The sequence below is a fragment of the Chiroxiphia lanceolata genome, chromosome 27, assembly GCF_009829145.1.
Source record: "Chiroxiphia lanceolata isolate bChiLan1 chromosome 27, bChiLan1.pri, whole genome shotgun sequence".
In the NCBI taxonomy this organism is placed as follows: Eukaryota; Metazoa; Chordata; class Aves; order Passeriformes; family Pipridae; genus Chiroxiphia; species Chiroxiphia lanceolata.
Window position 1 is genome coordinate 3,621,261 of NC_045663.1, and position 25,677 is coordinate 3,646,937.

Consider the following 25,677-nt stretch of genomic DNA (forward strand, 5'->3'; position numbering starts at 1 on the left):
CAAAGTCCTGCTCCATGAGGAGGAATAACCCCGTGCACCAACACGTGCTGGGGTTGAGCTGCTGGAGAGCAGCTCTGTGGGGAAGGACCTGAGGGTTCTGGCAGGTGCTGAGTTGAACCCAAGCCTTTGCTGTGCCCCTGCCCTTCCCGGCCTGTCAGGGCAGGGGTGGGATCCTCCCCTCAGCACCGGGGAGGCCACAGCCCGTGTGCTGTGTCCTGGTGTGGGCTCCCCACTGCGAGAGACACGGACACACCGGAGAGAGTCCAGGGAGGGACTGCAGAGACGATGGAGAGACTGGGGCACCTCCCCTGAGGAAAGGCTGGGCGAGCTGGGGGGATTTTGTCAATGTAGATCAGTACCTGAAGGGGAGGGGTGAAGATGGAGCCAGGCTCTTCTCAGTAGTGCCCGGAGACAGGACAAGAGGCAATGGGCACAAACTGAAACACAGGAGGCTCCCCCTGAACATCAGGAAACACTTTTTTACCGAGGGGGTGTTGGAGCACTGGTACAGGGTGACCAGAGAGGTTATGGAGTCTCCATCCTTGCAGGTATTCGGGAGCGGTCTGGGCAGCCGGCTGCAGGGGACCGCGGAGGAGAAGGAAGGCTGGGGCAGTGGCCGAACCCACCTCACGCCGGCCGCGCCCCGCTTCAGGCACCCACCGGGCCGGGGCCGGGGCCGGGGCTCGAACCCGCGACCCTCGGGCGGGCTCGGACGTGCGCGCGGCCACGCGACCCCGGGCGGGCGGGGCCGGCGCTGCCGGGCGGGCGGAAGCGTCGGGGGCGCGCGGGCAGCATGGCGGCCGCGCGCTGGTGGCGGCTGTGCGGGCGCTGGCGGCCCGCGGTGCCCGGGCCCGCGCTGGGCCCCGCGCGGCGCCGCCTCTGGGCTCCCGCCGCCGCCGCCGCCGCTCCCCCGGCCCCGCTGGGCTCCGCGCCAGCCGCCCGCGCCGCCTTCAGCGCCGGCCCGCGCTGGCACCAGCGCAGCCCCGGCGGTGTGCCGGGGGGCGATGCGATGGAAGGCGGCGGCGGCGGCAGCGAGGACGGCGGCGGCGGCGGGGCGGAGGGCGGCGGGGCCGGGCCGGTCATGACGGCGTTGACGCCGCTGCTCGTCCCGGAGCATTTCCCCAACGTGCCGCTCATCGCCGTGACGCGCAACCCCGTCTTCCCGCGCTTCATCAAGATCATCGAGGTGAGCGGCCGCCGAGCCCGCGGGCCGGGGCCGGAGCTCGGCCCCGCCGGGCCGGGAACCGCCGCCGCGGGGGCCCCGGGCCCGCTCGCAGCGCTGCCGGGGGCGGCTCAGCCCGGGCCCGGCCGGGGGTCCCGGGGTGTGTCAGCCCCGGCCGTGCGGGGTCAGCGGCCGCCGGCGGCGGTGCCGTTCTCAGGGCCGCGCTCTTCGCTTTGGCAGGTTCCTTGAACCGCAGAGCACCGGGCAGGGCGGGGGGGAGGGTGTGACCTCCGCTGCTCGGCCTTCAGCTCGGGCTCTGTCGCCGGGCCTGTCGCGACAGCGGTCTTGTCTGGGACAGTGGAAGTTTCACAGGTATTGCGTCAGCAGCGCTGCTTCTGACGGGAAGGTCAGCGATTCACACAGACTCTCTCGGAGTTTGTTGCCTTCTCCGTGTTCTCTGATGAAGGTTAAGCAAACGCGTCCTTGGTTTGGTGGCAGAGCAGCGAGACCCGTGCTGGTGAGGTGCAAGGAGAAAGCAGGAGTTCGGTGTGGAGCATCACAGGAGGTGTAGGAGGGTGCCGAGACATGCGGATGGCAGTCACCGTTTCAGAGTGTGATCTTTCCCCCCTGCACCCCACATGGATTTTTAAGAGCTATAAGTTATAGCACTGATGTGTGACTTGGGCTCACAGGACAGAAATACTTTTTTCTCCTGAAATGAAACCTATTCTGGAACGAGTACTTGTAAAACGCTAGAGAGGGACAAAAATACTAATCTGATTTTGAAGTAAATGTAACAAAAAATGAATCAGTATTTTCTTGTTCCTGTAGTATTATTTATTACTATTTCTGCTGTAGTATTTTTCTTCATGTTAAAATCTAATATATACAACTTTTACTGTCCTTATAGATGTGTTGGGGGAAGGAGAAGGTTATATATTATTAAGATCTCTAGACATGCAATCAGACAACACATATATAAAAGGCATTGATTTCAATGCACAGGTCAGCAGTGTCTAACAGAATTGCTAAATGTTCTCTCTTACCCTGCAGATTCATTGTGCTGCAATTTAATACTTCATTTCTGGGCAACGTGGAGTCTCTACAGCGCATAAGGAGTTATTAATTTCTTTCTGTTAATATCTGTGGCACTGATAAGCATAGTTGTGCTAAACATCCTGCAAAATTAAGATAGGTGTGCCAAGATTAGAGTAGGCCAGCGGTGGTATTGTTCCTGCTGTTCTGTCAGAACCATGCTGGTTGTTACCAAAGTGTTGGGTGATGCAGCTTCTGTCCATGGCTTTGAAGAACACTGTGGTTGGCAGATTAAGTTCATGCAACAGCAGAATTCACAAGGACTTATTTTTTTGGTCACCAAGGGTTCAGCCTGCTGTGATAACCAGTCCAGTGGTGCTGGGAGATCTGCCAGGGGCAGGTGTGTGGCATCCAGAGAGCAGAAGGGAGTAAGAAAGTAAACCAGGGAGAAATACTGGCTGAAACTCAAAGCAGGGACTCAGGTGGGCTGGTGTGTGTAGGAGAGGAATTGAGCAGAGGGGGCTTTGGAGAAGAGGATTTAAACAGAGTTGGTGAGCAGAATTCTGGCAGCTGATGGGGAAGGGTGAACTAGTTCCCCATCAGGAGTGGAGAGCTGGGACATGCAGGTATGGAAGGGGGGAGGAACAGCAGTGGCAACAGAAACTCTTACAAGGTGCTGTTCAAGTGACTGAGAGGTTTCTTACTTGTAAGATTTGTGCAGATTAGGTCTGGTTCCTCCCCTGCCTTTGAGCTTGTCTTATCTTGACTGTGAAGTGACTTGTTTTAAATACTGAAATGTCATGTTTCTCTAATACTTTTCCACTTCCATATTACTGTCCTCTAATGGTGGCAAAACTAGAAAAATACGTGCTCAAACTTCATCATTTCACTGTAGGGTGTCACCATGCCTGGCCTTATACCCTGAGAGTGCAAAGCTTACAGAAAATCCACCTCTGATCCCATGCTTGTTGTCCTAGGTGAAAAATAAGAAGCTGGTTGAGCTGCTGAGGAGGAAAGTTCGTCTTGCCCAGCCTTATGCAGGTGTTTTCCTTAAAAAGGATGACAAGTAAGTTGTTTCTCTGGGTCTTCTTAAAATATACAAAAATAAGCTGTTTCTGTGTCTAGGTTGCATTTACACTAAAAGCTATCATCTGCAATTCCCTGCCTTGGATAGTATTGCAGAAATGGGGGTTAGTCTTGGACCATCCTCATGCTATGCCAGCTTTTGTTGCCACCACCAGCACTGCTGGGAGCCAGAGCCTTTAGAAAAGGCTGCTGTTTGGGAAGGAGATGAGCTCTCCAGGTACTTGGATGATTTGAAAAGGGGCTACATGGTGGTAACAGTGGGGATTAAGTGTCTTTGCTCCTAAATTCAGAGTTCTGCAACCAGTGATTGATCATTTCTTTCTTTTTATAATCTGACCTGCTCCCTCAAGTTTCTGAATATCTACCCCAATTTTTTCGCTCAACAGTAACGAATCTGACGTGGTGGAGGATCTGAATGAGATCTACCAGATGGGAACTTTTGTCCAGATCCATGAAATGCAGGACCTTGGAGACAAGCTGAGGATGATAGTCATGGGACACCGAAGGTTGGTTACTGGTGCTTCACTGCATCTCACCAGACATCTGTGTGAACAGGGAGATCCCCTTATTAGTTTCACCACTTATATGCATTTTTCTACACAAGCTTTTGCTTTGTTACCACAATGTATCCTGAGAGTGCTCTGGTACCCCAGTATTTCAGGTACTCTTACAGCTCTGACTGCAAAAAGGAAGAGACAGAGCATGGCATTCTCATATAAATTGTGATGTGATGCAAGGAAACATTCACTAAGCTGAAGTTTAGCAGTTACTCTGACAAGTACAGCAAGCTTTAGTAATGGTGAAAAAAATTCTCTGGAGTAATTCAAGCCAGTATTTCTACTTTAAAAAAAGAAAAAGGTAGTCCAGAACTGTAATTATGTCTTGCCTACATAACCTTGCCCCAGAAGTGAACTGAAGAAAATAGGATTATTGCTGAAAATATAGATTTAGCTATTTGTGCCAAAGATTTTGAGCTAAGACAATATAACACTGTATTTTTAAAAGCATCAAATAATTCATTTCCATTAGAATGAAAAATATGAGGGCAGAAACACGGCGGGGAACAGATCCAGGATGAGTTTTGCTTTGAAGCATGGCTTTTTTTCCTTGCACTCACTTTACTTCACTTGCATTTCTTCTGGACAGCAAAGAATGAGCAATAGTTGTCAAAGCTGAATTTATGTGAGTTCACAAGTCAACTCCCTTTCAAATGAAGTCTTAGACCACCTGCTGCATTACCAAAGCACAACTGTGTGTGATTAGATTTTGGAAATAGGCAGCTACTGGTTTTGGTTTGCTTGGAATAGAAATATTTCCCTATAACTTGGAAGGATTTGGATTCTAAAGGTCTGACTTGGGAATTGGTCTTTATAGGCTGAGACACAGAGCACTGGTCAGTCAGTCCATGGGAACCCCACTGGAGATCAGATTTGAGGAGGATTTATAGGGAAACACAGAAAAGGAAACTCCTGTGTCAGCAGCCAAAATAACGGGATGTGGTGTCCTGTAAATGTGGGTCCTCTCCTTTCTATATCCCTCTTTTAGTTCTCCCCTTACACCTTCTAGATGCCTCCTGGGTCAGGGCAGCAGCTGGGGCTGTTTGGGTGCTGAGTGGCCATTTGGCTGCTGCCAGACTCTGTTCCAGGTGACCTGCAAGAGAATGTTCTGCTACCCAGCACTGATTGGCACCACCAGCAACCTCACCCTCCAGAAAATGTTTTGAACTTAGTTGTGTGTGGTATTCTGTTGACAAGAGTACTCAAAAGTTGCTAGTACCAACAGGCTAATTCAGTGGCTGGTTAACTTTTTTGTTTGCCAACTTACTTGTTGTAAATTTACTTAGTAAGTCCTGTCAGTATCTACCACTTACTACAGTTTTACTGAATCAAGCCTTATTTTGACAAAATGAACCCAAAGCTAAGTCTTGTCAAAACAAGTACAGCTGGTCACCTTTGTCAAAGTTTGAAATTTTAGTTTACTTGAAATACAACTTAGACTCATTTCTTTTCATGCTGAAGAGCTGAAGTCACAGAAAACAGGGGGATTGATTGTTGCTGCTTTCTTTTGGCTTTCAGGATTCGTATAAACAAGCAACTAGAGGTTGAGCCTGAGGAGCCTGAGAACAAACAGAAAATTAGGAGGAAACAAAAGCGCTCTAAGAAAGAGGCTGAAGAGGAGCCTGGAGCGAAGGACCAAGCTGTGGAACTGGTACTGGATCCTGTAGCTGCTCCCTCACAGGAAGTTCTCATGGTAGAAGTAGAGAACGTGGTTCATGAAGATTTTCAGATCACAGAAGAGGTTAAAGTAAGTGAATTAATTATACAGGCCTGGACTTATCCTGTGGAATTGCACCTGCATTTCTTGCTTAAAAGGAAGAGTTCTAAAATCAGGCTCTAATTTCTGGCTTCAGAAACTAGTTCCTTCTTTTCACAGTCACTGCACGAGGGGATTATATGAAAGTAATGAATTTTTATTACAGCAGCTCAATTCCTTAGAACTGGTGACTTCAAGAAGTTGCTGAGTGAAGAGGCTGGGCTGTGTTTAAATCTGTCTGATGTCCTCCATCAAACTGAGTCTTTGCTTAAAGATGGTTTGAGTGCTCAGCCTGATGGTTCCTGCTGGTCAAGAGCCAGTCCAGTTTTGTGCACACAGACAGGCAGCCTGCAGGCCCTGTTGCCTTTCCCCTGAGCGCCAACTTCCCCAGCATCAAGTACCATCAGCACAGCACTGCAGCAGGCATCCAGGGTCTGGGGAATGTCATATTTGTCCTGAGGCCTTGCCTGTCCTTTTCCATTCTTTTGGTGAGTAAGTTTTTGTTCTGTTTATAGGCACTTACTGCAGAAATTGTTAAAACAATCCGGGACATCATTGCCTTGAATCCCCTGTACAGGTAGGTCTTTCCCGTGCTGCCCTACTTTGGGAACAGCATCTTCTCAGGCTGGAGTGTGCTGGGATTTTCTGTTCCACTTGTCTTTTTGCTGTAATGAAGAAGAGATGTTTGCTGAATTGTCACCTAGAATTTTGGTTTGGGACGTAAACTTTATCATCCAATATTGGAAACAGAGGGGAAGTTTTGAAAACATGATGTGCAACTTAGAAACGAGGTAGGATGATTAAGTCCTAAAGCAGGTGATCTGGGTCTAAGTGAAGCTCACTACAATGAGTATCATGATCTGATCCATGTAATATTAGCAGGATAAAAGTCTTGGCATACTGACATCAAAAAATCTTACATACCTGTGAGGAGAGTATTTCATATATTTGGTTTTATGTCTCGGCGACCATTCCTTTAATCAAGTGATTTATGTGTTTGTTACTTAGTTTGTTATTTAGTGAAATTAATATAAGTTGCTATGAAACTGAGCTGTGTTTCGTTTGCTTGCACTGTCACAACAAGTAAATAAGGATACTCCCTTTTGAATGTAAAAGCTCACAGAGCATTTTGGGGTTTATCCCCCTTTTTTTCAGAGAGTCTGTGCTTCAGATGATGCAGGCTGGCCAGCGTGTCGTGGATAACCCCATCTATCTGAGTGACATGGGGGCAGCCCTAACAGGGGCAGAGTCACACGAGCTTCAAGACATCTTGGAAGAAACCAGTGTAAGATGAAGCTTTTAACTAAAGTGATGTGGCAGAATCAGTACATCTGTTGTATGTCACGTTTTCTTTACCAGCCTTGATGCAGAGGAGACTTCAGTGCTGTTTGATGCTGTGTTAATATCAGTGACTAGATTCCTGTTGAAGGATATAGTAAATCATTAGTACTGATTTACTCTGCAGAGTTACTGATGCACTGCATCTTTGGTGACAAATAATTTTCTTTGCATGCTGTGGAATTGCCACAAGTTTGTCTTTCCACACCTGCAGGTGCTGGAGAGTTCTCCCAGACGACCTGTTGGAGTTTTTTATTCTGCCTTTCCCACCGGGAGTTGACAAGGGTTTGGCATCTCAAAACTCATTTTGTGTCTTTTGCAGATTCCCAAACGTCTTTACAAAGCCCTTTCCCTTCTGAAAAAGGAATATGAGCTGAGCAAACTTCAGCAGCGTCTGGGAAGAGAGGTAAGGTTTTTGAGTAACAAATAACCTTATGTGTGTTTATATAATGTCCACTGCTGTGATGTTTATTGCAGCAAGGCAACTACACACTCCAAAGGGACATTATTTAGAGTTAAGATTTTCTGTTCTTCTGTTAGAAATGCCTTTTTTTCATGCACATGGGAGAAGTAACAACACATGAGGCTACAGCATCTGCTGTTAAATTGTGTCCAAGTTGTAATTTCATGCAAGCAGATAAATTCTATAGGTCTGCAGTTTACAGAGCACCTGTGTAACAATACAGCATAACAGTGTATATAGAATATAATAGTGTAAATAGCACAGTGTTACTTTGAAAGACCCTCTGCTAACTCCTGTGAACTGCAGTAGTTCCTGTCTGTTGTAAGATTTAATCAGAATACAATAACTGCATCGAAACGGTAATAAAGTATGTGAAGTACAAATACTTGAATATACTGAGTCAAAAGTTCCTGGGTTTTTTAACTCCCAATAACTGGGACTTTTAGAATTCGTGTTAAGTATAAAATGCTTTTGGACCAGGGTTGGAATTGTTGGAGACTTCTTAAACAGATTGGACAGATGAAGTCTGTGGGATCAGATGGGATGCACTGAAGGAGGCAGAGGGGACTTATCAATGTCATTATTTTGCCTTTTTCACTCATCTTTAAAACACTGTGGTGACTGGGGAGGTTCCTGGAAAGAAGAAAAAGGTAAATGCCATGCCCACCTCCAAGAAAGAGAATCAGGGAGACTGTAGGCATGTCAGCCTATCTCAGTCCCTGCCAAGATTATGGGGCAAATTCTCCTGTAAGTCCTGTACAGGCACATGAAGGAGGACATGATTTGGAAGAGCCAGAAGGGATTTTCCAGAAGCAAACTGCCTAATTGTCTTCCCTGATGAGAAGGCCCAGAGCACAAAAGGGGGACATGGTTTAGTGGTGGGGCTGGCAGTGCTGGGTTAATGGTTGGACTAGATGATGTCAGAGGTCTTTTCCAACCTGAATGATTTTATGATTCCAGCAATGACTGTTGTGTACCTTGACATTTGGATGGCCTTTGTTGAGGTCAACCATAGTAGTATTCTGACCAAATTGGGATGTTACAGGCTGGAAGAATGTAATACAAGGTGGGTGAAAAAATTGGCTAGACTACTGGGCAGAAAGGGTTGTCATCAACAAGGTGAAGTCTAACTGCAGCCAGCTACCAGTGATGTCCATCAGGGAGTCAGTAAGAACCTCCTCAGGTTCTGCAAAGAGAAATTCATAGTGCCACAGCAGGCTTGAAATAACCAGGATAGAAAACAGCTTTACAGGAAAGGACTTTGAAGCCCTGATGTGCAGGAAGCTTGCCATGAATTAGCAGACTGTCCTTGTGGCAATGAAGGCCGACTGCATACTGGGCTCCACTTGCCCTGTGTAGGCAGCAGGTAGAGAGAAATGATTAGTCCCTTCTATTGGCACTAAGGAGATCACATCTGGCTTACTCTGCTCAGCTTTTGGTCTCCCCAGCACAAACAAAACATTGTAGCACTGAATGATGGCAAGTAAAGGCCACCAAGATGTGGTGGGCACTGGAGAATGTTGTAGAGTCCCTTTATGTATTATAATCATCATCATATGCTGCAAATAATTCCCAAGGAGTATTGCCAGTTGCTGGGAACATTTGGAAGCATTTGATGTTAGATGGGTTGTACCAGGGACAATTACTGTATTTGTTGCTTTGTCCAGGTGGAGGAGAAGATCAAGCAAACACATCGCAAGTATCTTCTGCAAGAGCAACTGAAGATCATTAAGAAAGAACTAGGTCTGGAAAAAGAGGACAAGGATGCCATAGAAGAGAAATTCCGTGAGCGACTAAAGGATCTGGTGGTGCCAAAACACGTCATGGATGTGATTGATGAAGAGTTGAACAAGTTGGGTTTGCTGGATAATCACTCCTCAGAATTCAAGTGAGTGCTTGGCTGTGTCCTCTGGTGTCAGGGTTGGTTGGGAGAATGAGAGAAATCAATGCAGTTCTGCAAAGGTCTTAAGGGTTTCTTTTCTCTTGTTGTCATGGTTGTTTTTTCTGAACGTAGCATATGATCAGATTATAGGATTGTTCTCCAAATTGCCTGTGTTTACTTCTGTAGTTTACCTCTTTTGATCATTTTAGGTCTTCTCTTGCAGTCCCATAAAAAATTTGCAGTTAGTTCCACCTTGTGAAATGTGCAGTGATTCTTTTTCTGCCCTTAATTTTGGCTCTTCCTACTTGTACTTTGGTATTTTCAATAGATGTGAGAGAAGAGAAGCTGTTAACACATGACATTGGCTAAGCTGCCTGAGGTGGCCCCTGAAGTGTTGGGGCAGAGTTGGAATTGCAAAGGAATAGTTTATAACACATGATCTGTGACATGGGCTGTCAGAAACTGAGCTCAAATTGAACATTTATCTGTTGATTCAGAATGTGCTGTACAGTACAGCAGTTGGTGTGCTCATCAGCTCTTTAATGTCCTGGCTGTTTGCTTTTAAAAGTGTTTTTTATGGAATAAAAGACTGTGTTTGAGGGCAGACACGTCATTTGAATGAGCATCTTGGTAATGATAGAAAAGACACACTGGGCTTCCCAGCCAGCATTAGTACCTTTCCCTTTCCCTCAGGGTAGTAACAGTGGTTGCAAGTTTGCAGAGGAAGTACTTGGGTGGAAAAAAGCCAAAGCTTTGTTGGTGTGGGGTGAATCCTGGGCCCAGCCAGACGAGCTGTGCTTGGCTGTGTCCATTGCTGTGCACAACTTCCCACTTACTGCATCCTGCAGACCTCCCTGTGTGTTTGAACCTCTGGTCTGAGTGTGCAGTTTTAGAACAGTGAGTGCTGCTTTGACACACCCAAGTTCTCCTGGGTCTGGTTATGCTGATTATCTCTACTGTTAACTTCCACCCTGACATCCTTACCTCCCAGTCTTAAATCCTTCTCTGTGGTGTTTTACATCCAGCTGTTTTTGCTTGCTTCTGAGCCAGGAATCATTCTTTTTTACCTTGTCTTTGTCTACTGGGGAGACAGAGAAAGCTGGTTTTCTAAGTTTTCTAAGTTTTGTTACCTGATCCAAACAGTTGACATGGTGTAGAGTGTCCAAGCAGTCCTGCTCCTTTTCAGACAGGAGACAGCCCTACACCAAAACAATCATCTCTTTTCAAACCTATGACAGTTAGCAATGACTGTCCAGGTAATGATGTTCCTTTCATAGCCTCACTTCCACGAGTAGTTGATATCCCACTTGTTCTGGTGAGATTGTTTCAGAAGGCAGTGGAGGAAGACATGGGCTGGCTGTTGTCAAATCACTCTCATTTGTGTGTTTCTGTCAGTGTTACACGAAACTACTTGGACTGGCTGACATCCATCCCATGGGGAAAGTGTAGTGAGGAGAACCTGGAGCTGAGCAGAGCCCAGGCAGTTCTGGAGGAGGATCACTATGGAATGGATGACGTCAAGAAGCGAATTCTGGTAAGGCAGGAGCAGGCAGTGTGTCCCATTTCACACTCTGCTTAGCATCAGGCATTTTTGGGTGTGCTTCAGAGCGTAGCTCTCCATTGTATTGGTGTTAATTCAGGGATCAAACAGAGAGCTACATGAAAGAACTGAATGTTCTGGTGATTAGTTAATGTGTTTAATTTTTTGTGGCAATGAAGGTCACATTCTCATTTCAAACTGGAGTGTGCTGGTTTGCACTTAATGCTGAGCACGTGAGGAAGTGTCCAAGGGAAGCAGTCTCTGGGTTTTAATCAGTCTGTTCAGAGACTTGTTCCACGTGACTGACAAAGCTACAACCTTTCTGAAACACACTGAGCCTCTGTTCATAGCTCTGCACTAAAGAGAGAAGTTAGCTAAGGTGCATGTTTGCCTCATAACCTTTCCCTGTCCCCACAGCTGGATGCTGAAGGGTTTGCAGTCTGTGCAATGCAGTGCCTCATAAAAAAGAGGCCAGGGTAGTTTTCAGTGTTGCCTTGTTCCTCAATATCTGTCACTTTTTGCTGGAGTGTGTCCTGCCTCTGCTTGCTGTGGTTAGGGAAGCTGTTTTAGATCAGAGCAGACAATTGCAACAGGTTGCAAAAATTTCAACAGCTTGTTGTGGGAACTGCCTGCCTTTCCAGGGGACAGGAATAGACTCCTTGCAGCAGCCAATGCATTCAAGCAGTGAAAGACAATCCCAGTGCAGGCAGGATTTGTGCTGCACTGGGCAAGTGCATGAGAGTGCCAAGTGGAGGGGGAGGCAGGTGCAGATCCTGACTCTGCATTAGCAAATTGTAGTGAGAGCTCAGTGGATTTGGTGAAGCTGTTGAATGTAGCTGGCCTTCAGCTTGGCCATTTCCTTCCAAATTGTAGTAATTACAGCAGTTTCTTTTACTGTTCCCAGAGCTTCATGTTACCTTGGGGACAACACTGATGGTACTTAGGCCACTCAGTCATTGTTGTGCACAGAAGCCATATAGACATACACTAAACCAATAGTACAATGTTGTTAAATATAATGGATAGTAAATTCTTAGACACCCTGGGATTTTGCTTTTATTAAATTGCCTTGTTCCAGTCTCTTCTGGTAAAAGATAAAGGTGATGTACCTCCTTGCTGACAGCCAAAGAGGGCTGGTCTCCCTTACTGGTGCCTAAGACTTGTGACTAAATCCTGCTGTCTGATTTATTATTTTCAGTGATTTGTGGTAAGCCTGTTATTCACACTTGCAAGCAGATAACCCTTCTGAGTATCAGTCTTGTCTCTTGCTTGCCAGCACTACTCCTGCTGACTAGGCCCAGCCTTTATACACAAATAGATTGAGTTGCATCATACAGGCTTTGATTAGTGATGGGACACGGAGAAGGCTCCTATGTTTCAGCAGTGCAAGTGAGGCTGATGATTTTAAGGTACCAAGGAATATCTACAGAGCTTTGAGCCTTAGTTGGATTGGTGCTATGGTCCTTGTGTAGCATTGCTGTAGAGGGAAGAGACAAGGCTTATCTTTGCTAAATAACTGGCTTGTTAAAGGGGAAGTGCATCTCTTTGACCGCTTGCACATCATTCCTTTACTGTAAGTGTATAAGCAGTTGAGACTTCAGTTCTGAACTGGTATCTTTTGATTTCTCAACTGCTGAGTGTTATTTGAGGGTTGTCTGGCATGGAAGTGTGAAAAGATGCAGGTTTAACTGAGCACAGAGGAAGGGGTCCAGTAGGAGATGCTCTCGTGTAGCTTGAGAGATTCAGGTGAGAACTAGGGAAGCTGGGAGAAGAACTAGAAGTCTGTCTTCTCACTCTCAGATAGTGAAGAGAGAGTCTGCTTCTCCTGGTGAGGTGAGTACAGAGCACGGAACACAGGGACAACCAAGTGTGTAAATAACCAGAGGGAAAAGAGGTGCCCCAGTATCCTGACTTAGCTTTTCCCCTTGCCCTCCCCAGCTTCTTTGAGAACCAGTTTTGTGTATAACACTCATTGCTTGACCTGATAACAAACATGTTTTGGTGTTGCTGCTGTTGCCTTCTGTTCACTGCTGGTGCTTCCTCGGTTCTACAGGAATTCATAGCAGTCAGCCAGCTTCGAGGATCCACCCAGGGGAAGATTCTGTGCTTCTATGGCCCCCCTGGGGTTGGCAAAACCAGCATTGCCCGCTCCATTGCCAGAGCCCTGAACAGGGAGTACTTCCGCTTCAGCGTGGGAGGGATGACTGATGTAGCAGAGATAAAAGGACACAGGTCAGTGTGTAACTGGAGCAGTTTCTCTCTCCACCAGTGTTTACTGATGTTGTCAAAATAGGAACCCAACTGAAGTTGGACAGTGTGTGTAATGTTCATCTCTGTTCATCTCTGTTCATCTCTGTTCATCTCTGTTCATCTCTGTTCTGCCAACCCTTGCTGCTTGTTCCTGGATACCAGTTCCCTCTAGCAGATTATGGTTTGCTATGAACAGTTTGGTCCTTCAGTGTATCTTTTGATTTACACTGCTCTTCCTTTTTTGTCCCTGTCAAGTAAGAGAATGAAACATTCCCTTTTCTAACATTTCTTTACCCAAAACCCAATAAAATTCAAACATCTCTGTTCTCAGCCTTACCTCTTTGCTTTCCTCTAATTGAAAAGTGGTTAAAACTAAAGATAAAAACTATAGACCAGGAGTATTTTGCCAAAATTCATGTCTGTTCTTTACTAGGAACAGACTAGATGGATCTTGGTGCTTAGTATGGTGATGGAGAATGCTTTTGATAGATGCAGAGGAAATAAAGACTTGTTTCCCAGCAGCACATACCTGTTCTGTGATGTGTGCTGTACTTTGCAATGGTTCCCTAAATGGTTCCCTCTGATAAAACAGGAGGACATATGTTGGAGCAATGCCAGGAAAAATCATTCAGTGTCTGAAGAAGACCAAGACAGAGAATCCACTTATACTGATTGATGAGGTGAGGTATTTGATCTTTATTCTAGGTTTTGCTCTTAAAAATTTGTATTGATTCTTGACCTCAGTAGAGAAGATAAGCAATAATTCTCCTAAAAATCCCAGGAGTTTTTTATTTAAATGAGGCTGGGCTCTCCAGTTCTTTGGGTGACAGTAATACCTTAGTAATACCCTTTGTTTTCTCTTTCTATAACAGACTCCAACTTTAAAATTTTTGTTCTGCCCTTCTCAATAAATCGTGGCTGTTTGGATCACAAGGATCCTAATGGACCTGGCTGGATATTCAGAGGCTTCCATAGCTCCTGTGTTCCTTACCTTGGTGTGGACACATCACTGTGCACAAAATCTCTATTGCCCATGTGATTGTTAGCAAGAGTCACTCTCTTAGCACGTCTAAAGCAAGACTGTAAGGAATAAGGTGCTTAGTCAATTTGTGGTCTGATTTGAGAATAAATGAGTCAGGAAGGATGATTGTGGAGATTTAGGTGAAAGCACAGAAAAGTTGAAGTGTGGTAGTGGATGTTTATAAACACACACAGGAAGATTTTCAGATGGAGCCTTGAAAAAAATCTTTGCTTGAGAATTTGTCGTGGTAAGAAACTTCTCAGAGCATTAAAATTTTTTCTCCCACAGGTAGATAAAATAGGAAGAGGATATCAAGGGGATCCATCCTCAGCCCTCCTAGAACTATTGGACCCAGAACAGAACTCTAACTTCTTGGATCATTATCTTGATGTTCCTGTGGATTTATCAAAGGTATTTTTCTCTTCTGCAGAGGTTGTAGAGCTGAAATGTCTGAATGTGTATCAGTGTATCTGTCCCTGAAAAGATGCTGACACTTTATTAATTTGGAGAGGGACATGAGTGGTAGACATCTATGTCTGCAGGAGTTGGCTTTAAGTGAAGTTCTTACATGAGAGAACATGATCACCAGCTTATGTCCTGTAGCCCCAGCTCCCTGCAGAGCCAGCAAGACACAGATGTGTGGTCTCTGCTAAAAAAGGCAGGATTTTTCCTTTTTATGTAATGATTGGCAGAGTTGATGTCAAGGGAGGTGGCCTAAAGCTGGTATCAAAGCTTTTGAAATTGGTTGTCTTTGCTCTTTTTGTATAGGTGACATTAATTGCAGAATTGATGGATTAGGAACAGGTATAGATAATTGGGTCATTCTGTGCTAATTTCCTAGAAGGTAAAAAGAACTTACAAAGGAGATATGGACCAGAAAACTGGGGAGATCTATATCAGACCATTCTGATTTCCCAGTTTGTGATACATGTATTTCTAACCATTTATTTTGGGGGTAGGGAACTTCCTACTATATAGTTCTCAAATCTAAAGACTTTTCTTCTAATAAAAACCAGATTGCACAGAGAGGATGATCTTGCTGTAGCCCTTCAGACAGAGAAACGCAGAACTTGGGAACTGTTGCTTGGACTAAAGCAGCAGGTTAATGGAAGTGCTTAATATGATCTTTTAATACTTCCAGGTACTTTTTATTTGTACTGCCAATGTGACAGAAACCATTCCAGAGCCCCTGCGGGATAGGATGGAAGTGATCAACGTGTCAGGATATGTAGCAGAAGAGAAACTTGCAATTGCTGAGGTAAGAGAAACAAACCACTGTTGTGCTCTGAATTATTACAGCTGATAAAATTTTGCTTTGGCAGATTCAGGCTGACATGTTTACGTCCAAGTGTGCCCAAAAAAAATTAGGCTCGTGGTATTTTGGACAGAGTTGCTTTTATTTGAAAACCCAGTCAAAGTAACTTCAGTGTTCCATAGGCTGAGGACACCAGAAAAGGGCATTGAGCTAGAGGTTGAGTGAATTGGAACCCCCAGGCTTTTGTCAAAAATACTAACAGAAGAATGTGGGGGATTATTTCTTTCAGAGGTACTTGGTCCCTCAAGCACGAGTTCTGTGTGGCTTGGATGAAAACAAAGCCAAAATCACATCAGATGTCCTGACTGTGCTCATCAAGCAGTACTGCAGAGAGAGTGGGGTGAGGAACCTGCAGAAGCAAGTAGAAAAGGTGAGGGAAACTTCTGTGTGACTGTGACCACTGTGCTTCAGCCTTCTTAGCTTATTCTACAGAGACAAATTCCTGTCTCACCCAGGTACTGCGGAAATCTGCCTATAAAATTGTGAGTGGAGAAGCAGAGACGGTGCAGGTGACACCTGAAAACCTGCAGGACTTTGTAGGAAAGCCCATCTTCACTGTGGATCGCATGTACGAGACCACTCCCCCGGGAGTGGTGATGGGTCTGGCCTGGACAGCTATGGGTGAGACAAACCAGTTCTGGGTTAATGTCTGATTTGCAAAAATTGAATGTGATAGCCAAACTGAATTTTCCCTCCTGAGTCCACTGAAGTTCTTCTACTGGCACCAGTAAAATGAACTCTCTGGCTTTGGCTCCTGACTGCTACTTCCCTGAAGGATGGAGCCTTTCTTATTCCCTTACCCAGGCTCATCTTTACTTCAGGCCTGCACGTTTTCTCTTTGAGCTCCATATCCCATATGAACCACATGCATTAGGAACAGCAGTGACTGAACATAAGCCTTCTGTGAGAGGACAAGACCTGGTGTGCTTCCTTAACAGCAGGAGGTGCCTCTGTGACACGGCACAGCTGTGTCTGCCAGTGATACCCAGCACTGCCTTGGCATGTCGAGGGCAGGCACAGCTATTCCAGCACTCTCTGGGTGGGTGCAGTTGGCTGTTACCTTCCTCTGGATTACCCCCTTAGTAACTTGGGGGTTATCTGCATCACACGATGGAAATACAGCACACACAGCAAAGGAGATGACCCCTGCATACTCAAATTGATCTTGGGTACAATTCAAGTGGTTAAGAGGGAAATGATCATTATGGTGCAGAAGGTAAATAGATGTCTGGCACTGGAGAGCTGAAGTGGCTAGAAGTGTGTTAAAATATGAACTCATCTTGCTCTCTGGAAACAAAGAGCCTGAAACCATTATAAGAACTTGATTATTTCCACTAAATAGGGGTTGCATCTGTGTTTGTAGAATGAAGTCCAAAAAAGCAGTGAATGGAGACTGTTGAGATTTCTAGCTGGCCTTCCTGAGCATATCTGGGGAGCAGGTTTCAGCTGCTCTTTACCCAAGGCTAGTGTCTGATCACAGAGGCTCAGTTTCATATTCCTGATGTTTCTTCTGCATCACCCTTCTGGTGATTTTCCTTTAATTTCTTAGGATGTTGTTTTTCTTTTCTTTGTTAGGAGGTTCCACTCTATTTATTGAAACTTCCCTGAGGCGACCCAAAGACAAGGAGAGCAAGGATGGGTCCCTTGAAGTAACAGGGCAACTGGGAGATGTAATGAAAGAGAGTGCCAGAATTGCTTACACGTTTGCAAGAGCCTTTCTGATGCAGAAGGACCCTGACAATGACTTTCTTATGTCTTCTCACATCCACTTGCACGTGCCAGAGGTAAACTGATGCAGAGTTCACAGAGCATGCACAGCAGCCAGGCTGGTTTGCTCCCCTAGACATGAAGCTGGGGAGGCTTTTCACTTGTCCACATGCTGCAGAAATGCCCTCTTTTAGCAGTAGAACCTAGGAATGAAGATGTTTTCCTCAGGTTCCCATGAAAGTCTTCTTATGAGCTGTTTCCACTCCTTTCTGCAACAAGCATGTGGCAAGAATACAGGACTTGGATAATGCTCTAAGGAATCCTAAGCTTTTGTTGTAGCTGTTGGCCCTGGTTGTGCAGGGTGGGAGGAAACTGTGACACAGAGATAAGTGATTTGGATAAAAGTTCATATGAAGTTACAAGGGCACCAAAGTTTAGGTCTCTGTGTTAGTGGGCCTTCATAAAGGCTTCAGGCCATTTACACATAATTGAAAACACTGCTCTTGATCTCTGTGCCATGGTTCCTAGTCCCTATAATGGCAGTGATTGCATTTCTTCAGTATTTGGGACTGAAAATAAATGCACACAGTGGTCAGAGAGGCTCACACACTGTGTAACAGGCTTTGGGCAGGTGCTTTACTGAAGACAGGTTTTGTACTGTGATTGTGCCCAAGTTTTCCTTCTGGACTATTTGCATCCTCTGTGTCTGTCCAGGTACTGTGTTGTTGTCTGTGAGTTTGTTTCCTGGAGGATCAGAAAAGTGTGGACATAATCTCTGTCTCTACTCCCTCTCAGGCATTCATTTCCTCTGTGCTTACCTCAAAGATCTGTTTGATCTTAGATAAATCCAGACTGTCACTAGTTTAGGCCTGGATTTTGTGGGGCTTTATATACTGAATGATCTCTTCTGCCTTGAATGATTTTCAGTATTGTCCTCCCCTATTTTGTGACTCTTGAAGGTCTTCCCTTGTGCTGTTGACTTATGTTTCTTGTTTCCATAGTTGGCTTAGGTCTAACAAAGAACTTCAGAGCGTTTGTGCTCTTTTTTTTCACTCATGTTGCTTATTCAAAGTCCTGAGTCCAAAAAGTATGGTGGTGGCATCAGGCCAGAAACCAAATTGTGGACTCATGGATCATTCCTCATGAATAAGGTGAGGAATGCCACAGTTGTTAACAGATCAGCCAGTTGAAATAACAGGATTCCATCAGTGACACGTGTTCAAAAACCTTTGTGAGACCCTGTGAAATTGGGGCAATGCTTAAAACAGCAAGGACAAGGGTGTTGTCTGGCTTTGCTGCTGCTTTGCTGCTCCAGGAATGTTGCACTTTGTTTTTTTTCAAACAGGGAGCAACCCCGAAGGACGGACCAAGCGCAGGGTGCACCATAGTCACAGCTCTGCTGTCGCTGGCCATGAATTGCCCAGTGAGGCAGAACGTAGCCATGACTGGAGAGGTGTCATTGACTGGAAAAATTCTGCCTGTTGGTGGAATCAAGGAGAAGACTATTGCGGTAAGAGCTCTTCTTCTCTTGTGTCTGTGCATCGTCCTTGAGAGAGCCCTGGGTTGGGCTCAGCAGGGACTGGGACAGCCAGAGGGTTGCTCCTTGCAGTGGGACAGGCAGTGATTCCATCCACAGGGTGGAGAATCCTGCAGGGGAACACGGGGATCTTGGCTGTAAGGAAAGGGATGGGACCCCAGGCTTTGTGCCAGGACAGCTGTGTTGGCCTAGTTCAATTCCACCTAACCTGACAGAATTGAAGGTAACAGCCTTAACTGACTGTGAGAGCTGTCTGCTCTGTCACAGACTGGCACAGTTCAATCATCTGTGCTGGGTTGAAGTGCCTGTTTAAGGAGGGCATCCAGTGGAGATTTGACAGAATCCATAAGGTACATCCTTAACATCCAGGCTCTATTCCAGCACGAATTTGTCTGACTTAACATTTCATACAGTTGTCTGTTTTAGAAAAAAAAGGAACTTAATGTCTTGTAGTTTTGGTTTCAACCCATTGCAGTTTTCAGAATTCCTTTCCAAGCATTGAATCTCTCTCCCTACTTTTCATCTGCACAACTCCAGCCTACATAAGCCTTGCACCACACACATTTTTCTGTAGTCAAGAGTGTTAGCTCCTTCTCTGTTGAGCTGGGGCTCCACATCAGCGTTCTGTCCCCAGACCTGTTTGGGCTACAGCCTTGTGCAGTGTGATTTCTTTTCCTCATGTGCCTTTAAAATGGGTAGCTGTTTGTGGCAGTACAGGACTAGCCTGTGCTCACAGTGTCTTGTGGCACTGACTGGCTGCACTTGCAGGACTGTGAGGGGTCACAGAGCTAAATGCAGGATCACCCCTAAAGTGATGGGTACAAACCTGCCCCAGGAGCAGCTTTGCATTCCATGCTCCTTCCAGGGCAGCTGTCCCCATGGAAAGGCTCTCTAGAATGTTGCTAAGGGTATGGATGGGGTAGGTTGGTCTGATAACCTGTTTCCAGCTCTTGCTTTTGTCCTAAGCTTCATGCTCACCCAAGCTGGAACAGACACTTAAAACTCTAAAATAATATGAATAGTTCTAAGCAATCCCCTAGTGTGCTCACATAATCCTCCTAAAACGTGTCCCCCTTCCTCTGTCCCTGCAGCTGAGGTGGCACTGCAGAGTGTGTGTTTGGGGCTTGAGGGGAGATCTAGAACATGCTCCACCCTGGTGACATCTTGTCAGGAATGCCCTTGGTGCTCTCCAAAGAACAGAGTAAAGCTGGATCATGCTTCTAATAACTGCTCTTGGTTCAGAAATAGGGAAGGGTGTTTCTGGCAGATGGAGGGATTCCTAGGACTCAACAGACTGCCCTACTTTGTTCTCCCCACAGGCGAAGAGGGCGGGTGTTACCTGCATCATCCTGCCATCAGAGAACAAAAAGGATTATTACGACCTTGCTGGATTCATTACAGAGGGACTGGAAGTGCATTTTGTGGAACACTACAAGGAGGTATTTGATATAGCATTTTCCCAGCTGGATCTCGCCGGGGGATGACGACAGCCCGTGCCCCGAGGGCTGGAAGGTGGTCAGTCCCTCCCCAGGGATGGGTGACAGGGACAGTCCTGGAGGGGACGTGGAGCTCTTGCTGCTGCGCAGCTGCTGAAATGAATGGTGGCTCTGCTAGAATAAAGGATTTCTCACTCTTTAATACTGAATTATGATCCACAATAAAGCATTTCTGATTTTACCAAAGGAAAGGGCTGTTATCAGCCACCAGCAGCGGGGCTGGTCTGGTCTCTTCTCATTGAAGATGTTTCAGTTATTTCACTGTAAATCTCAGTACAGCTTGTGGGAAAACACTGAATACTACACCTAGAGCTGGGCTGATGCACAGCTTTTGTTCCTGCTGTGGTGGAAGGCAAGTAGCTCTCAGAAATCTCTCTTGGCTTAGAAGCCTGTGCTTGGCTGAGGGGACACTGAAATCCTAGGACAGTTCAGCCGAGCCGGTGCACTCAGCTGCTGAAGGAACATGGTTCTCCAAGGTCAGTCACAGGTCAGAGCACCAGAAAGAACTCCAGGCTTAAGGAGAGCAGATCTGGGCTGAAGAGCAGCATGCTCAGGGTGAGCAGTCAGCACTGTGCTGCACCATAGATGGCCTGTGCCTCTGCAACAGCTGTCTTCTGTTCACAGAGTGAGGGTGTTGTGACATGACTGTTTTATGTCAGTAAGCACAGGCCTGGGGGCCAGAGAACTCAAATACTTCCATCTTACAAGGAATGCTAAGAAAAAGGAATTTAAAGAGGGGAGGAGTAGTTACATGAAGTCTAGTTGAAAAGTATTTCCTTGTGCAGGAAGAACAGTCCTCATCATTTCACAGCAAGGGAGCCCAGAAAAAGAGTCCATCTGCTGAAGTTCTTGCTGATTGCAGGTCTCTCTCATGACTTGTTAACACACTGCACAAGGCAGGTGTGAACAGAGAATACAAGGAGAAAAAGGAGCACAAAAAGCTGCACAAGGAACAGGCTGATGTGCCCTGAGGAAGGGAGTGCAAAGTAGTTACTATTTTCAACAGCAGTTTTTGCCCACTGACTTCCCTCCTACCACCATTTAGGTCTGGAGACAGACTGGGAGGGGAGAGAAGGTATTTAGCTATTGCAGAGACTTCTGTGCCCTGAGACTCCATATGGTCTGGAAAATTCCCCTCTAGAATAAGTCACAGCACCACCAGTATCAGCAGCTGCAGGTAAAATAAACCCGTGATGCAAGTTCTGGATGGCTGCAGTTCAGGGCCTTGTCAGCATCCCCAGCAGCACCCACTGAAGCACATGTACCACCAACACTACCCTGGTTTTGGGAGAAAGGACTTTATTGTGTTACAGCCTGTACAACTCAATCCTTCTTTGCAGCAGCTTTTCTCATGGCTGCCAGGACATTACTGAGTTCCTCCCGCTTCCTCTTGGCCCGGATGTGAGTGCCAACCTGTGGGGAGAAAGGGCAGTCAGTGTTCACCCAGCACAGACTGGGGCTGCTGCAGGTGCCACTGCAGACACTCTACTCAAACCCAGGCAGAATGGTAAAGTCCTGGAAACCTCCAGCCAGGGGGCTGCCATCGTGTCTTAGTGGTACTTCTACACAGTGATTTGGGGCGAGGAAGAAGCTGCTTTCATCTCTCACTGTTGCCCTCAAGGAATCCCATTTGAAGTCTCCTGGTTAATGGTACCTAACCTCCATCAGTGCTGTTTCCTCCCACCAGACATGCAAACCATGTAAAACCAGCACAGCAAACCTGGATCCCAAGCTCAGGGCCTTTCTGGCTAGGTACCTTTGTGTCCATCTCCTGCTCTCCCACCCAAGCCAAGGACCGTTCCCTTCACTCCTTCAGATTACACCAGTAACTTCCCAAACAACGGAAAAAATAATTGAGAAGCCAAGTATACCAAAGCAAGGGCAGAAAACCAGAAAGCTGACACAGCAGTTTCTGCCATCCTCGTTAGGAGGATGGACTGACCTACCCGCTTCTTGATGAACTTCAGAGCACGTTTGTCCTTGGACACCTTCAGCAGCTCCATCGCGCGGCGTTCGTAGGGTGCAAAGCCACAGACTTCCCTGATCATGTCCCGCACAAACTTGGTGTGTTTGGTCAGGCGCTGTGGGGAGGGAGGAGATACGTGGATCACAAGGAATGTATGTGCTGGTTTATCCTGGCGGGTCTGCAAAGGGCTGCGGCAAACTGGGCTCAGGCCCCAAAACCAGCCCCTGCTGTTGGATGTCCCAGGGGAGCTGATCCCTGGCAGCTGAGCTTGGTCAGGTGTGCTGGTCTGTCCTCACTCCAGCCCCGAGACGGGGGGTTTCACCACCGTTTTTGGAAAAAGCGGGGCCGTGAGATCCCGAGGGTTTGCACTGCTGCACACCTCGGACACCACAGCTACAGCCAGCACTGAATCAGAGCGGATGAAAGGCACAGATGCGTTAATGCCTCATAGAAACCCACGCACTCAGCGAACCTGGACAGCTCCGAGTCGTCATTATTGGGCAGTTTTGCGGGGGTCGCCTGTTGTCGTTACCAAGAGAAACAGAGTGGGAGAAGCTCCAGAAGCCCCTGAGCCTCCACTGCTCCCCGCCCGGCCCGGCCGGGCCCTGCCCGGCCCCTGTCACGGGCAGCGCGGGGGTTCCGAGCCCTCCCGCCTCCCCACGGAGAAGACCCCGAGTCGCGGCCCCGCTCCGAACACACGGACACACGGACACACCCGCACCGGGAGCGGCGGGCCCGGGGCACCGCGGGCCGGCACAGCCCCGTACTCACCCCGCGGCGGCGGCACTGCCGAGGCTTGGACACGTTCTTGGTCACCTTGTAGCCCTTGTTGAGGCCCACGGCCATGGGGTAGCGGATGGCCATGGCTGCGGGGCGGCCCGTGGGCGCGGATGGACTGGGATGAACTGGAACGGGACGCAAGCGCCGGGTACGCGGGCAATGGCGCCCGACAGGAAGGAGCGAGCGCGCGCGGGGCGCCGGGACGGGGACGGTTCCGGCTGCGGGCGGGGCCGAGGGGGCGGCGGTGTGAGGGGATGGGGGGGTCCTTGTGCGGTGTGAGGGGATGGGGGGGTCCTTGTGCGGTGTGAGGGGATGGGGGGGGGGTCCTTGTGCGGTGTGAGGGGATGGGGGGGTCCTTGTGCGGTGTGAGGGGATGGGGGGGTCATTGTGCGGTGTGAGGGGATGGGGGGGGGTCCTTGTGCGGTGTGAGGGGATGGGGGGGTCCTTGTGCGGTGTGAGGAGATGGGGGGGTCATTGTGCGGTGTGAGGGGATGGGGGGGGTCCTTGTGCGGTGTGAGGGGATGGGGGGGTCATTGTGCGGTGTGAGGGGAGGGGGGGGGGTCCTTGTGCGGTGTGAGGGGATGGGGGGGTCCTTGTGCGGTGTGAGGGGATGGGGGGGTCATTGTGCGGTGTGAGGGGATGGGGGGGTCCTTGTGCGGTGTGAGGGGATGGGGGGGTCCTTGTGCGGTGTGAGGGGATGGGGGGTCATTGTGTGGTGTGAGGGGATGGGGGGGTCATTGTGCGGTGTGAGGGGATGGGGGGTCCTTGTGCGGTGTGAGGGGATGGGGGGGTCCTTGTGCGGTGTGAGGGGATGGGGGGGTCATTGTGCGGTGTGAGGGGGTGGGGGGGTCATTGGGGTCCTTGTGCGGTGTGAGGGGATGGGGGGGGTCCTTGTGCGGTGTGAGGAGATGGGGGGGTCATTGTGCGGTGTGAGGGGATGGGGACCATTGGGGTCCTTGTGCGGTGTGAGGGGATGGGGGGTCACTGTGCAGTGTGAGGGGATGGGGGGGTCATTGGGATCCTTGTGCAGTGTGAGGGAGTGGGGGATCACTGGGGTCCTTGTGCGGTGTGAGGGGATGGGGGGTCATTGGGGTCCTTGTGCGGTGTGAGGGGACAGGGAGCAGGGGGTCTCTCTCAGGCCAGGGGAGCTTCTCGGGGTCCCCGCGGGTCCCGGACCCCGCAGGGCCGCTCAGCCCCACGCTCACGGACTTTCCCCCACAGATTAAAACTTTAGCGTCGCTTGGGTGAGGTCTGATGATGTTCGACAGACAAATCTAAAGGAACAAATTAAGCAGTTTTGTTGGAATAAAAGATACGGGGCTCTTACCTCTGAAAGAGAACTGAGGTGAACACGCTCAACTGTTTTCTGCTTTCAAAGACAATTCTGTTTAATTTGTCGAAATTGAAAATACCAAGTTGAAAGCATTAATCTAATTCAAAATTTGAAGATATTGGCTTTTTGAACAAATACAGGACCTTTACATCCTGCCGCAGAGCTCGTCCCAGGGCAGCGCTCCCGGCGCACGCACACGGACCCGCTGGGCTCCACCACCCACGACACAAATTCCAGCGGTGAGGAACGTTCGTCCCTGGGATGGTGGGGCAGGTGTGGGCTCCGATGCTTTCCCCCACGAGAGGGCAGAGTATGGACAGGCATCCACAGGATGGGGGTGACTCTCTTGGACACAGGGAACCGCCCTTAGGAAGTACTTCCTAATGTCAACTATTAGCGAATGCTTTCCAAAAGTTAGCCAAAAAAAAAGAAATAGGAATGCCAAATTTACTGTTAATCTGCACGTGTAAAATCAACAAGCGTTTGATATGATCTTTGCTAATGAGAACTGTCACACGGGGCAGCCAAAGTTCCTCTGAGCACAAGCTCTTCACAGGAGGAGCTGCCACAGCCCCGGGCTGGAGAAGGAGGTGTCACCTCTCCTGTCACTTCTCCTGTCACCTCTCCTGACGCTGCCTGGAGCTGCCTCGGGGCTACTCACTCAGCTCTGGGTGTGCCAAAGAGTGGCCCCCACCTGCTCTGTCTCTGTGACCACCATCAGGCACAAGCAGCCCTGAAATAAACACTTTGTGCCCGGAGGAGGAGGAGGAGGCAGCTGCTTCCCTGCCTGGCCTGCAAGCACCAACCCCCAGCAGCATCTGCAGTGGCATGGGACTCTTCCCTCATGGTGCTCTTCCCTCATGGTGCTCTTCCCTCATGGTGCTCTTCCCTCACGGGGTTCTTCCCTCATGGGGCTCTTCCCTCACGGGGCTCTTCCCTCATGGGGCTCTTCCCTCATGGGACTCTTCCCTCACGGGGTTCTTCCCTCATAGGGCTCTTCCCTCATGGGGCTCTTCCCTCACCCGCCCTGGCTGTTGCCACCTTCCCCTCAGGACACCACCTTCTTTCCCATTCAATGCACAAACACGTGGATTTACAGTTCCCAAACTCCCCTTGAGTTTTGAATCCTCTGACCTCCCTGAGCTTCACTGGATGCCCTCCCCGACACCTTTCGCCCAAGACAAGGTTTCCTGCCTCATTGCCTGCACAAGTCCCTCATAGAAAATCCAGATTTTAAGTTTCCAGAAGCTTTTGCCCCATTCCAACACGGGTGAATGCCTTCTCCCACATTCTCAGCATTTGCAAATAGTTTGCATCTCTGCTGAATTTCCCTCTTTTTTTGAATTCTGCATTAAATCCCCTCACTCTTTGCCTTTTACTTTCTCAGAGCCATTACAAGCAAAGCCCCTATCAGGTGAGCCTGGCAGTGGGGGGCAGTAAAAAGGGAGATAAG

At 48.2% G+C, this 25,677-nt stretch overlaps 2 protein-coding genes across 2 annotated transcripts; one reads left to right on the forward strand and one right to left on the reverse strand.

Moving 5' to 3' along the window:
• Positions 1–1,057: 1,057 nt before the first annotated feature.
• LONP1 (lon peptidase 1, mitochondrial) lies at positions 1,058–20,336 on the forward strand. The gene is made up of 18 exons (XM_032711860.1): positions 1,058–1,186; positions 3,175–3,263; positions 3,670–3,789; positions 5,359–5,587; positions 6,112–6,173; positions 6,752–6,881; positions 7,257–7,340; positions 9,065–9,285; positions 10,675–10,813; positions 12,873–13,051; positions 13,662–13,749; positions 14,379–14,501; positions 15,232–15,348; positions 15,635–15,775; positions 15,861–16,026; positions 16,981–17,189; positions 18,458–18,622; positions 19,969–20,336. Exons 1-18 carry the CDS (start codon positions 1,082–1,084, stop codon positions 20,131–20,133), a joined length of 2,532 nt encoding a protein of 843 aa, XP_032567751.1. The 5' UTR covers positions 1,058–1,081; the 3' UTR covers positions 20,134–20,336.
• A 1,091-nt stretch (positions 20,337–21,427) lies between these two features.
• On the reverse strand, positions 21,428–23,088 carry RPL36 (ribosomal protein L36). The gene is made up of 3 exons (XM_032711925.1): positions 22,883–23,088; positions 22,092–22,226; positions 21,428–21,558 (listed from the first exon to the last, which is right to left on the reverse strand). The coding sequence occupies exons 1-3, from the start codon at positions 22,973–22,975 to the stop codon at positions 21,469–21,471; spliced, it is 318 nt and encodes a 105-aa protein (XP_032567816.1). The 5' UTR covers positions 22,976–23,088; the 3' UTR covers positions 21,428–21,468.
• Between the last annotated feature and the right edge of the window lie 2,589 nt (positions 23,089–25,677).